Source organism: Puntigrus tetrazona, chromosome 23, assembly GCF_018831695.1.
Source record: "Puntigrus tetrazona isolate hp1 chromosome 23, ASM1883169v1, whole genome shotgun sequence".
In the NCBI taxonomy this organism is placed as follows: Eukaryota; Metazoa; Chordata; class Actinopteri; order Cypriniformes; family Cyprinidae; genus Puntigrus; species Puntigrus tetrazona.
The window spans coordinates 4,350,048-4,364,008 of record NC_056721.1 but is presented as its reverse complement, the minus strand read 5'-3'; the positions used below and the strand labels follow the sequence as shown (position 1 = coordinate 4,364,008).

The 13,961-nt window shown below is 39.9% G+C and overlaps 1 protein-coding gene across 2 annotated transcripts; it reads right to left on the bottom strand.

The window, feature by feature from the left end:
• Window positions 1-1,580: 1,580 nt before the first annotated feature.
• si:ch211-117c9.5 (sodium- and chloride-dependent creatine transporter 1) lies at window positions 1,581-12,310 on the bottom strand. 2 transcript variants are annotated; one of them, XM_043225127.1, is made up of 14 exons: window positions 11,869-12,307; window positions 10,638-10,907; window positions 8,615-8,746; window positions 8,136-8,415; window positions 7,206-7,338; window positions 6,087-6,221; window positions 5,566-5,669; window positions 4,449-4,573; window positions 4,078-4,190; window positions 3,318-3,458; window positions 3,126-3,228; window positions 2,600-2,700; window positions 2,354-2,524; window positions 1,581-2,155 (listed from the first exon to the last, which is right to left on the bottom strand). In XM_043225127.1, exons 1-14 carry the CDS (start codon window positions 11,891-11,893, stop codon window positions 2,024-2,026), a joined length of 1,965 nt encoding a protein of 654 aa, XP_043081062.1. In that variant the 5' UTR covers window positions 11,894-12,307; the 3' UTR covers window positions 1,581-2,023. The 2 variants fall into 2 exon arrangements, with proteins under 2 accessions (XP_043081062.1, XP_043081063.1); XM_043225128.1 differs by lacking the exon at window positions 2,354-2,524 and having other exon boundaries at window positions 11,869-12,310.
• Window positions 12,311-13,961: the final 1,651 nt, after the last annotated feature.

Sequence of the window (13,961 nt, the reverse complement as noted above, 5' to 3'; positions counted from 1 at the left end):
ATGAGAGGGATGAGGGTCAGTGGTGAGTGGAGTCAAGGAGAGGAGGGTGGGACGGGAGAGAGTTCAGCTTCCTGACAGCCTGATGTATGAAGCTGTCCTTCAGTCTACTGGTCCTAGCCTGGAGACTCCACAGTCTCCTCCCTGATGGCAGCTGTGTGTCGGGTGGGTAGGGTCACCTGCAATGTTAAGAGCTTTGCGGGTGAGACGAGTGTTGTAAATGTCCTGGAGGGAAGGGAAAGAGACACAGACGATCTTCTCAGCTGCTCTTACTATGCGCTGGAGTGTCTTTCGGCGGGACGCGTTGCAGGCGCCGTACCACACAGTGATGCAGCTGGTCAGGATGCTCTCAATCTCTCTCTTCTCAGTTTGCGGAGGCGCAGCTGTGCTTTCCTGGCCAGTGCTGTGGAGTAGTTTGTCCAGGAGAGGTCCTCTGTGATGTGAACACCCAGGAAGTTGGTGCTGTTCTCCACTCTCTCCACAACCGCAGAGTAGCATGCGAAGTGTTAAGCCCCAGCCGAACCGGTTTGTCGATGGGCTGTTGTGGGATGATAGTGTTAAATGCTGAATCTGCAGCTGCTGGAAGGGAAGCACAGATAAGAAAGTTCAATGATACTGACCTTGAGACAATATCAGACTGAAATGTTCTGATGACACTCACTCAGACCTTTATTATTAGGCTCCACTCACATTCATGTCAGCTGTTGCTCTGTTACAGGACCTGTGTTACGAGGTTTGACCAGCAGGTGTCAGTCTGTCCTTCACGGCCGTCCTCTGCTGCTGTGTCCAAGAAAGACCCTGAATCCAGAGCAGAATCACTGCTGTCAGGTACTGAGTTATGTGTGTATAGCTAAGAACATGTCTAGTTATTTTCAAAAATGTGGGTGTGAACTCATAGTTTCAACTTTACTATAATGTGTATGAAATTATTATATAAATGGTTCTAAAACACAAATGCAACACATAATTACAAATGAGAAAGATCCAAATTACAGATAATTAATATTTTTTTTATATTATGTTTTAAATAAAAAAACGTTCATGCAGCATGAATGCATAAATTTAACAGAAGTGACTATAAAGTCATATTTTAAGTAAACACTGTACTTTTATACTATTTAGTATTATATCAGTTTTCGCAAATAATAGAAAACAGTATAGCTTGCTTTTTATTTTGATAAAAATAAATGTTTTTTGAGCAACAAATCAGTATATTAGAATAATTTCTGAAGGATCAAGTGACACTGAAGACTGGAGCAATGATACTGAAAATTTAGATTTGATCACAGGAAAAAAATGCTTTAACATATATTCAAGTAGAAAGCAGTTATTCCCAATGTTAATGTTACATTACATTAATGTAAATATTAACTTATTACATATATATTACATAAAAAAATCTCAGCAACCCCAAATGTGAAACAGTAGCGTTTATACATTTTCATATGTTTAAAGTGTAAATATATCACTCAATTCATATTAGAATAAAAAAAATTGCATTTGAAAGATATTCTTAGATATTAGATTTAAAAAAGATATGATTTGAAAATGATTTTAACAAACCAAATAGATGCAAGAATATATTTTTTGCTCTGAAATGAGTTTTTATTAATGACCCCACTCTCTGCTCCACAGCACTGCTGTAAGATCTCAGTGCAGCGTAACAGACACAAACACATAATACTGAACAACATCAGCACACTGCCAGATAATGGTCAAACACTTCTGAGGCCTTCTGCTGAAATATGATTACACTGAGAGAAGATCAGTATATTACCGTATGACGGTTGATATGCACGGACTCTAGTGTGTCTGATGTGGGATGACACTCTATATATTAATGGCATATAGGTTCACTGCTTTGTAGTATGGACTTGACTCTAATGATTGGATTTCATGAGTTCATGAGAGTGTGTGTGTGTGTGTGTGTGTGTGTGTGTGTGTGTGTGTGTGTGTGTGTGTGTGTGTGTGTGCGTGCAGGGCAGTGTTGTCTGTAGCTGATCATTTGCTAGTACTGGACAGGACATTAAATGACACTTTCATATAACAGTGTGTTTTTATTCTCTTCTGCCTTTGGAAGAAGTCTGGCTTCATTCTCCGGTGGAAGGAACTCGAGGTGATGTCGACCCCAGACAGGTGTGGTCAGATGATGCCAGCGCTGAGAAACACAGAGAAACACAGAGTCACACCCACTGAACAGCACCGCATCAGACCACAGGCCACAGACTCATACAGCTACTAATCACTATTATCACTAAATGAATCAGACTACCTGAAATCATGAGTATGCTACATGCTACAGACAAGTTTTTTGCATAATAAGCAAAGTAGCAACACACACACGCGGCAGCCGTACCTCCATGAGAGAGCCTTTGCAGTGCAGCAGTTTGTAGAGGACGGTGAGAGGAATGCAAAGCATGGATGAGAGAGCGAGAAACCAGCCCAGCACCTCACCCCACCACGGGTACACGTACACCGCATTATACACTAATCGCTTGTAGTTGACCACATGAAAGAAGAAAACGCCCTGCCGGACACACAAACACCCTTTTAATAGGAACATGAGAGCCCATGCTGATACGTGATTGCTTCAGGGACTCACCATACACACTACTGGAGTCACGTAAGACCAGCACCACTTCATATACGGCAGAGGACGATAGCCGATCATACAGGCCACGTTGTCCATAAAGCGGTCAGCCCCTTCATGGAGAGTCAGAGAATGAGACAGGTTAACACAAAGACTGCGCACGTGTATCCGCAGGCTACCATGACATGTTCCTGATTTAATATGCTTGTTGGCGTGGGAGAGCATTCGTATAACTTTATGGAAGCCGAAACCCTTAGATATTAATATTTACTTAAAAGTTTACTTGGTGTGCAGTGACCTTCGAGTTTAAACCAAATTAGTTTTTTTTTTGGTCAGCCAGCATCATCAGCTTCACCGTTTCAACAGCTAAACCATCATAAACCAGTCTGGACCACTAATGAAATTCCAAAGGGTCTTTAAGCAGGGTTAAATTTTTGTTAGGATTATGTTAGTTAGGAATTTTGTTGCGGGACACACACGAACACATCCTACTCGGCAAAATCACAGTCTTGGTGTTTGCGTGGCTACAGATCTTTACCATACACCCAGGCCACCACCACACACTCCCAGAAGGCTTGCCAGAGCAGAGTGATCCCACTCGCCGAGTAATAATCAAACAGCTGAAATACGTACATCCCTCCCTAGACAGACGGAGAGAGAAAACGTAACCAAAAACACAACGAGGAAACCCGAATCAACTCTATTGCATGATAAACGGCCTCAGACGTACCTGCGTTACCATGGAAAGGTCGATAGTAAAACAGGTAAAGCAGCATATAGCCACAACGACTTCCCGACGCTGAGAGCCTAGGAATGACTTTGGGGGCAGCATGTCTATTATTCCAGTAATGAAGCCTTCAACACCGACAAACTGAGAGAGAAAGAGAGAAAAAATAAATCTAGTGTAATCAAGTAATATATTTTTATCAGTAAATATATTCCTAAACGTGCCATTGGCATAAAATTGTAAAATAAATTTGCGCTGCTCTTGGAAGATTGTGCTGGTCATTGCAGAAAGGATCCGGCTGCTTCTGTGTTTTTGAATGTGCTCGTTGTAAAGTAAATCACATGCTGCGCTATTTTGCTGTTTATTAAATCTAGAAAATTCAATTCTACAAAATGAATCAAAATTTCATAAATAGAACAGACAAGATTTTTCTCTGAATACTTCATTAATGGGAATAAATGACTGCCTATTATACATTTATAGACTGTATTTATGATATGTGAATAATATATAATGGTATAAATAATGTTATGAGATTAATGTTTTAAATACAAAACTCCGATTATAGAAATATGCTGGAAAAGTAAACACACACACACACAGATATATATATGTATATATAATGTTGATAAGATCCAGGTGCACAGCTGCTATGTTGATGAATGGAGTGATCTCATAATCCATCATTTGCATTTAAATGACTGCTAAATTGCGCTGCAGGACTTTTAAAATCTTTGTCGTAAATGAGTGGGTTGAGCCTCACCTGACTGTCCAGTCCCAAGACCAGAAGCATAAGAAAGAAGAGCACCGCCCACAGCGGCGCTAAAGGCATGAGCGAGACGGCTTTTGGATAGGCAATAAACGCTAAACCAGGACCTGAGAGAAAACAAAACGCACACGTTTATGCGCCGTGGCATAGTATGGCCTTCCAAGTAGTTTGCAGTGTGTAAATTTACAGACAGCAATTTACAAAGGTACATTAATGAATTATATTTACTTACTCATTCAGTAAATCGTTACGTTATTGCAAATATTATTGCGACTTCTACGTAAGGGGACCCGCAGATATCAATAGTTTGTTTATACAATCAAGGAGAATGAAGGAAGGGAGAGTGAGATGAGGACATATCTCACCGCTTTCTGCCACATTGCTGATGTCAACGCCTTGCTCAGCTGCCATGAATCCCAAAACTGAGAAAACCACAAAGCCTGCGAAGAAGCTTGTGCCGCTGTTTATGAGAGCCAGAATGAATGCATCCCTACAGTGGGAGAGAGAGAGGAATCATCGTGGGATTAGCATGTAGGAGAAGACGCAGTGCACAGGGTTACACTGGGTAGATGGTGAACTCACGCGACCTCTGATCTCTGATCCGATCACATGCATGCAAACACACACGCACTACTGTCCCACAGGGATGCTGTGGGATAATGAAGCCATACAGAAAAAAACACTGAAAAAACATTTTGGCCTGGAGACCTTTGTTTCGTTACTGTGTTTATTTACAGACAAAAGAACAACACGATACCACACATACAGGACTACAAGTCTGAAACCCTGTATCCTTTTATCATTTATTGTGTCAAATTCATATCATTTAGAGTGAAAATGGCCAGTGCTACATCATATTCTACAGTATATTCTACTAGAAAGTTCAGTGAACAGCATTTACTTGCAATTGATGTTTTTGTAATATTGTAAATGTACACATATTTTGATCGGTTTAGTTTATACCTTGTGAATGTAAGTATCAGTGCATTACTGTTTCTAGAGCAGCAAATCAGCATATTAGACTGATTTTTGAAGGGTCACGTGATACTGAAGTAAAAATGCTGAAAAATAAGCTTTGATCACAGAAAGAAACATGTTTTAAACTGTTATAATATTTCACAAATAGTTTATTTTTACTGTATTTCCGATCAAATAAATCCTGTACTACATATATATATATATATACCAAAACACAATTACTGAATCTGACACTGGGACTTTTATAATATAAAATGGTAAACTATTATACAATATAAAGTCAAATTAAATATTAGAAACTTGAAATTAAGTACTTTTGTTAAACCTTACATTGGTAAAAATGTATGTGTCAGATTCATTAACAGTCCTCGTGTCTATCTATACGTTATGCAGATAAATTGAAATTCGCACTAATCTGCAATATACTGATTACAAATTTGAGATATGAGATTATGAAGTTATCCCTGTGTGTGTGTGTGTGTGTGTGTGTGATATGTTGCTCACTGGTAACAGTTGTTGTTGAATCGGTTGTAGCTCCCAAGAGCTGTCAGGGCCCCCAGACCGATGGCATAAGAAAAGAAGATCTGTGTGGCAGCATCAATCCATACCTGCCATCATAATCAACAACAATCATGTAACCTTATCACTCTGCATTCTGCTTTATGCATACAGTGAATCCTTGCTTAATAAAAAATGTCTCAAATTAACTAGGTTTAATTTTGCATGTCAAAATAGTAACTGCCTGTTTACTCTTGAAAGCTCTTGAGCATTTTATTTGACCAGAGAGAAATATACAGTGTTTAGCATGTTTTGAGATCAATAAAAAAATAAAACAATGATAAAATAAGTATATAAAAAAAATTTGTCACATTGTTTTTGAGAGATTTGATTCACAATTGATTTAATAATAATAATAAAAAAGCTAAAAAGAAAACTTAACATCTCTCTTGCTGTTTTGATAATACTTGCATTATATTTTGATTTATGAAATGTGATTTGCTGAGAATCCCGGACCACGCTCTCACCTGTGCCTCGGAGAGTTTGCTCCAGTCTGGTTTCAGGTAGTAAATAATGCCATTGAGAGCTCCTGGCAGTGAGACGCCATGAACAAACAAGACCACCAGGACTAGATACGGGAACACAGCCGTGAAATACACAACCTGCACACACACACACACACACACACACACACGTCACTGTAACTCTCGTACCAGTGTAGCTCCTGAAATCTCTATTATTGTCTGAATCATCACAGATTTATGTTCATTATCACAGTCTGAAATCTTTTCTCTGACTCTCAAGCACTAGAACTAAACCCAGCACGTGCACACACACACACACACACATCCGCTGGGAGAGCTAATAATCCGCTTACGTGGCCAGTGCTCTGGCTTTTGATCTATTTTCTTATGTTCCCAACAAACATTCATAATGGTTGGGCTGATGTGTGCACAGTAAGTGTATGTAAGGGATAATGTAGAGCCAGCCATCATTAACGCAAAATAAACCCTAGCAGGGTGACGTGGAGCAGATAATGAGCATCTGACTGTACATTATCCCACTAACTACACAGCTACATATCAAATAAATACATGAAATATTGATTTGAGTACTTGAAGATTAGCTTAAAACGTCCAATAAGAGCAGCCCATTACAGAGTTATAACGTCCATCAATACAATCAAAAGGGAAACACTGCATATTACTAATATTAACTTATATATATATATATATATATATATATATATATATACAGTACCAATTAAAAGTTTGGGGTCAGCACAATTGTTCATGTTTTTGAAAGAGGTCTTATGCTCAACAAAACTGCATTTATACTTTGAGATGTTATAATTTAAAATAACTTTTTTTTAGGTAAATATATTTAAAAATGTAATTCATTCACGTGATCCTTCAGAAATCATTCTGTTATGCTGATTTAATGATCAAGAAACATTTTTCATATTTTCGAGGACACCACAATAGAAATAGAAAGTTCAAAGAACCGCACTGATAACACCTGTAACACCTGAATGTCTCTACTGTAATTATTGATCAATTTAATCCATCAATGCTTATTAAAATCATTCATTCCTTTTTTTTTAAAATAGTCTTCAGCCAGCATCTTTCACAAACATGTATTTGTACCTTTCCAGCGGACTTAACACCCTTCCAGATGCAGAAGTAAACGATGACCCACGTAGCAAGCAGACACAAGACCATGTACCCGCTAATGTCACCCACTTCGTCCAAACCTCCAGAGAGACGTAGGACTTTACGCCTGATCGAGAAAGAAACACTTTGGCAACACTTTCACTTCAGCAAAAAGGTTTGAGCAACCATGCTATATTGCAAAGGTCATCACAGCTAGAGAACACTGATAGACATAAAACAGCAATTAGGAATCTAGCAAGGCCTTCTGGCTTTCTACAAATAGTCAAAAGTAGAGAATACAAAGAACTGGTTAATACACAAACGGTTGGTGGTAGCCATTGACTTCTATAGTATTTTTTTCTATACTATGCAAAAGTTACCATCAACTGACTGGTTCTTTAAAGGAACGCTCCACTATTTTTGGAAATAGGTTCATTCTCCAACTCCCCCAGAGTTAAAAAGTTGAGTTTTACAGTTTCTAAATCCATTCAGCTGATCTCCGAGTCTGGTAGTCCGATAGCACTTTTAGCATAGATCATTGAATCCGATTAGACCAGTAGCATTGCGTTCAAAAATGTCCAAAGAGTTTCGATATTTTGCCAACTTAAAACTTGACTCTTCTGTAGTTATCTTGTGTGATAAGATGAAAACTTGTGGTTTTCTATGATATGACTAGGAACTATACTCCGCTAGTTTTAGTACACAATATAACTACAGAAGAGTGGAGTGTTCCTTTAAAATACCTTCTCTCAACAGAAGGTTTGAAGCAATTTGAGAGTGAGAAAATGACAGAATTAAAATTTTTGGGGTGAACTATCCCTTTAAGAGCCTCATCTGATGACACAATATTTTTGCAAACATCTCTCATCAAAAGAATCTGTGCCAGGGCCTAATCAGACTAGAAAACATTTTAAAAACACTTACTCCCAGAACTCCATAACAGATGATCGCAAACCCGTGGGCTCCAGGCAGCTGGCACTTGTGTTGAGGGAGGAGATCTTGGGAGGGGAAGGGGACGATGACTGATTGAAACACACACGGCTGAAGTTAGTGGTACAGTTGACCGTGTTCCACTCGTGTCCGCAGGTGGCCCACGGCAGAGGGGAGGTGAAGGAGTGAGCCAGAAAATACAGGCCCCACACCAGAACCATGATGTAGTAGGTGTTGCAGAAGAACACGATCACCATCGATGCCAATCCAAGCCCTGGAGGACAGAAAGATACCGCCCTTCTTCACCCTGCTGCAATACATGCTATGTCCAACACTGGACGGTATTAAAAGCCAGACTGATCGATACTCTCTTGCCATTAAAAATGAAAGATAATTGCCGGCAGGACGAGGTATGGATCTGTTTAACTAGAGGTTGGCAGGGATGTGAAATACAAAGATGTCTTATACGCCACCTTTAAAAAGAGGTGCGATGTTCCAGGTGGCCACCCCACCCTGCTTCATGAACTGACCCAGAGCGATCTCCAGGAAGAACACTGGGACACCTCCAACAAACACCATCAGGATATAAGGGATCAGAAACACACCTGCAGCACACAGGAAATGACAATACTCTTATTACAGAAGTAATATACTTAAGCTTGAACTGAATGCAACGCACTTAACACACTTAACACAAAATTTTAATTACCCCATGATTTACTCACCCGCAAGCCATTATAGGTGTATATGACTTTTTTCTTTCAGATGAATGCAATTTAAATAATGTTCTGGTTCTTAAATGCTTTTTAATGGCAGCGAATATGGGGTATAAAATAAAAAGTGCGTCCATCCATCATAAAAAGTGCTCCACGTGGCTCTGGGGCATTAATAAAGGCCTCCTGAAGTGAATTAATGCATTTGTGCAAGTAAAATATCCATATTTACAACGTTTTAAGAACCATAATCTCCACTAACTGTTGTACACGGGTTCACGAGAGAGTGACATTCGCAAGCTCCGGTGAGAACATGCTAGTCTTATGAGAACCAGGTTTTATTTACAGCAAAGAAATACCAGTATCCTCTTCGCATGTATCGAAATCGTCCAACTAGGGTCGGGAGATTTTTCCTATTTTATAGATAAATTTGAATTTAATGTCTCAACCCACAGTTTTATTTTTTAGAAAATGAGGAATCACAATTTTAAAGATAAATATTATTAATATTATTAGACACGTTGACAATATGCTGGAGATAACAGTTCAAGAATGTGCTTTTGTTGGGGAATAGGAAGATTAGCCTCTTTTACCTTGAGAGCTGCATTTTTAGACTGCAGTTTAATTTACGAAACACTGCAAGAGACGCGAGCGCAACAGTCAAACGAGTCCATGTTTACATAGAAAAAAAACAACAGAAAAGCAGGACGATCTAACAAAAACCTGTAAAAAACTATTTTATGTTTGCATCATTTTTCCTACACAAACGCATTGATTCGCTTCAGAATGGACGGATGCACTTTATCACACCCATCCACTGCCATTATAAAGCTGGGAGGAGCCAGGGCATTTTTTTTAGTATGCCTTCAATTGCAGTCATCTGAAAGAATAAAGAATAAAGGCTTGAGAATAAGTAAATGTTGAGGTAATTAAAATTTTTGGGGTGCATTATCCATTTAAGCGATCTCTTAAAATGTACTTTCTGTGTGTGTGAGAGAGAGAGCAAGATGGATTAGAACCAATCATGTCGTTCACCGACAGATAACATATCCAGCATTTAGTATCTGCTTTACAGACACAACTGACACTGAGATGGCGTCCGGTCACACTGATGCTGACTTACTGACATGACAGGGAAAGCAAAAAAAAAAGGCTTATAACTCTAAGCGACATACATCACCACCTACATGCGTCAGAGGAGCTGTGCAGATGGTTAATGTTACGAGAGAAGTAGAGGAGAACAAAGAACAGAGTGTCACTTCTTCAGCCTTTGATAAACTCGGGCCATGAACAGTAGACAGCCATTGTCCTTCCTCTTTCTTCCTGTCTGTCGGACCCACGTTTATTTTTCTCAGAGCTTTGACCTTCTAGCTTATCTCTAGTGGCTGATACCTCATTACATTATTTGCGTTAAAAAAAATCTCTAAAATCACTGAAAAATTTCACTTGACAAGATTTCACTCTTGGACTGGAGAGGTGTGGATTACTTGTGGATTATTGCAATGTTTTTATCGGCTCTTTGGACTTCTTCTCCGTTCACTGCAGAGGATCCAGAGCTAGCGATGCACTGCTACAGTTTCTCCAAATCTGTTTAGTAGAAGAAACAAACTCATCTACGTCTTGGATGGCCGGAGAGTCAGCAACGGTTTTAAGGTTAAAGTTACTAATCAATCAATAATTGAGAAGAGAAAGATAAATCTCATATTCTCAGTATGGCCTCAAGACATTTAGACCCTACTCCGTGTATCGTTCTGGTTAGATAGAATAATCAGTGCCTTCTCACCTCCTCCGTTCTTATAACAGAGGTAAGGAAATCTCCAGACATTTCCAAGGCCAACAGCAAATCCAACACAGGACATGATGAAGTCCATCTGTCTGCTCCAGGTTTGTCGTTCTGAATGCTCCAGTTCTGCGGCGGGGTGGCCTGCCTCCATCAAACCCGTGCAGACACTGGGCTCAGCAACCTCTGCACCGGAGCCCTCAGTCTCTGACACCAAGGGACGGGCGACTTCTGCTTCCTCCTGAGATTCATCCTCACACGGTCCGCCATCATCTGAGAGAGACGAACACAATTTGTGAACACTTGACCATACTTTTGCTTTAATAAGAGCAAGAGTCTGAAATAAAACTATCTCCAGAAGTTCGTAGTGAAGTTTGTAAAAACCTGTTATCACAAATTTGATTTAACGTATGCTTCTGTATGTATAATGTATATAATGTTAAGAACGCTAATACTTTCACCAGCTAAAGATCAGTTTTTTCTATTTTTGCTGTAATGTGTCAGTAGGAAATATCAGTTTACATTTCCAAACATTCGTTTTGCCATTAATTGTAATTGACCATTTCAGCTTGTGAAAACACTATAATGCTATAATCAATGTATATGTGTGTGTGTGTGTGTGTGTGTGTGTATAGCACCCATTTAGCATGATGATTAAAGATGGTTCTATTTCTATTTTTTTTAATAATGTGTCGGTAGGAAAATCAGTTTATCAGTTTCATGATATATATAAATAGCACCCATTTAGCATGATAATTTGATTGATTGTTGTGTTTCTATGCCATAATTGGCAGTTTTATGTATGTCAGAGATGCAGCTGAATCCAGATTGGAGCGGATTGAAGGACGGTGTGTGTGTGTGTGTGTGTGTGTGTGAGAGAGAGAGAGAGAGAGAGAGAGAGAGAGAGAGAGAGAGAGAGAGAGAGAGAGAGAGAGAGAGAGAGAGAGAGAGAGAGAGAGAGAGAGGAAGGAAGGAAGAAAGTGAAGGAGAGACACTTGATACAGGTGAATACATGGAGAGCCCAGATCTGGATCCTGTTCAGACAGCTCGAGAGTTTTTAGAGCAGTCCGTGTAATGGAAAGATAACGTACATTACGCCAAACACCAATCCGACTCAATCAATTTATAGATCACAACTTATGTCGGGTCTCTGTAAACACACGGTTATTAGCGTGGTTTTCCTGTAATCGCGAAACATGTATGTAAGCAAACAAGCACATAAAGTCATTCTTACTGGAGAAATGCTCTTCTGGCGACATGCCGCGCGCCGGCCAGCAGGAGCGCCGCGCGCCCGACAATTCACGAATAACGGTTCCTCGCGTTTTATTATTTTTTCAATTCGCGTGGCTCAGTGCCTTTCCGCGGGATGGCCGTCCGATTGTTCGCGTAAAAATTGATCCTCGATAGATTGCTGACAAGACTGAGCTCCGAATTATAATAATTGACGTGCGTCGCCGGCAGACGAGGAATAAAAGGGTCTCAAAAGCAGTCGACAAAGCACTTGAAGGTAAGCCTGAAGAATCGCATGGATGTTGGTTAACCACGAATGATAATAGGTCTTAAAGAATCTCCCGGTTTGGTGAAGTGATATAACGGAAAAGCAGGTGTGCGGCAGCCGCCCGTCTCGCTGGATATTCCTCTGCTCTAAGCATCAGCGCTCGGCTCTCAGCGTCCCAGCTATGACGCTCGGCGCGGCGCTGTGATTGGCTGAGGAGTGCGCGGTCGTCTGGGATTGGCTGCTGCCCGATGCCGTCACGCGCAAACGCGTACCTGACCACAGCCGCGTACTGAAGACCATAACCAGATCAGACTAAATAACCCAAAGTTACTTACCAAACCTAAATAACCATAACTCATTTCCTCACCCACTCTGATAGCTTTTAAAAGAGGTTGTCATTCTATTTTGCACTTATCTGTATATATAACACCGTTGATGCATGCAAATCCGGAATATTTGTTTTGCACGCTTTTTGAAGAATTGGACTATGTAAGAATATTCGTGTCTAATATCCATGTTTTTGAGCGTTTTGCAAGTTTTTGCAATAAAAACCAAACCACGCTTCGTCACTTCCTCCCGATGGAGGTACATAGCGATGCTCTCTTCAGGTGTTATCACGCGCCGGGGACTCCGCTGGTGAGCTAGAACCTGAACAGGACACGCTCGCGACCAGTGCTGGGTTAATGTGAGTACACTGGGTTGATTATTAGCTTGAGGGCCTGGTCAAAGAGGAAGAATACGTGTGGTTTGGGACCTGACTTGAACGGATCTTCCCTGGACTTAACCTTCCTGTTGGCCGATTACCTTCAGGCCTTCAGCACGTTATGCAACTATGCATTAATTAATTGATTTAAATCTTTGGTTCGGTGCATCCACACACACCACGGGCTTTGTGAAGACCCTTTAACATTCGCAATTATTTTTTAAAATAATTTGAAGTAATTTTAAAGCACATGTTACCTATTAAAAGCTTAAGTATTGATTAGCCTCCTAAAGCTTTTAAAAGTTTTTAGTTTTAAAACTACAGGTGTTTTTTGTATCGTTATTGCCATTTTCTCCATCAATGTTAATTTGTAAATGTTTTGTTTTCTTGTCATAATACACTCAGGATCCAGTTTGACACCAAAACACATTTAAGACATCTGTTTCTAACTTATTTAGTAGTTACAATAGACTTAAATAGCCCCGTTTAGACCCGATGTCTTACCCTACTATACTAATAAAGCAGTTTGCATCATTTTTCCAGGGACATAAAAGGTCGTTTGCCGTCGCCAAGCCCAAATGGTACTCACAAAGTGGCATCAAATTTCTACAGAACATTCCGAATACAAGCACAGCCAAACAGCTGTGAGAAACTACTTGTGTTTAGTAAGTCACCAAAAGCCCCAAAATTCCATAGACTCTGTACTAAGCCTCAAGATTCAGAGGGTATTAAAGGATATTTTGCAATAATGGCTTACACGCTGTTCTCCTGAGTTCCCTCAGCTGCTCCAGCACACAGAGAAGTGTGTGTGAGTACATTTAGATGGCACATTTTGTTTAGATGTACGTTTAGTTGGCTATTACGACACGGTTCAAACGGTCAAAACAGAACTTGCAAATTCTGAAATCCTTTTCTATAATTGCACCTCACAAATTCTCTAACGTAAAAATAGCACTGCCGGTCCTAATCCGTTAAAGTTTAAAACTCAAAAGACACGCTAGCAAGTTTATATATATATAAAGTATAATACTCATTGTCAACTAACCTAAACTAGACCCAAGCCGTATGGCGCTAGCTAGATTTATTGACTTGAAAGAGCTGCTAAACGTATATAAGCAGAGCCCTT

Bases quoted from the DNA above. Each gene is read 5' to 3' on its own strand.
- si:ch211-117c9.5 (XM_043225127.1), bottom strand. From the start codon at position 11,893: ATGTCGCCAGAAGAGCATTTCTCCA. The intron at 7,339-8,135 runs GTAAGTGTTTTT...TTTCTCGATCAG, and splicing joins TCTGTTATGGAGTTCTGGGA to GCGTAAAGTCCTACGTCTCT. The intron at 2,525-2,599 runs GTGAGTCCCTGA...TGTGTCCGGCAG, and splicing joins TGACTCCAGTAGTGTGTATG to GGCGTTTTCTTCTTTCATGT.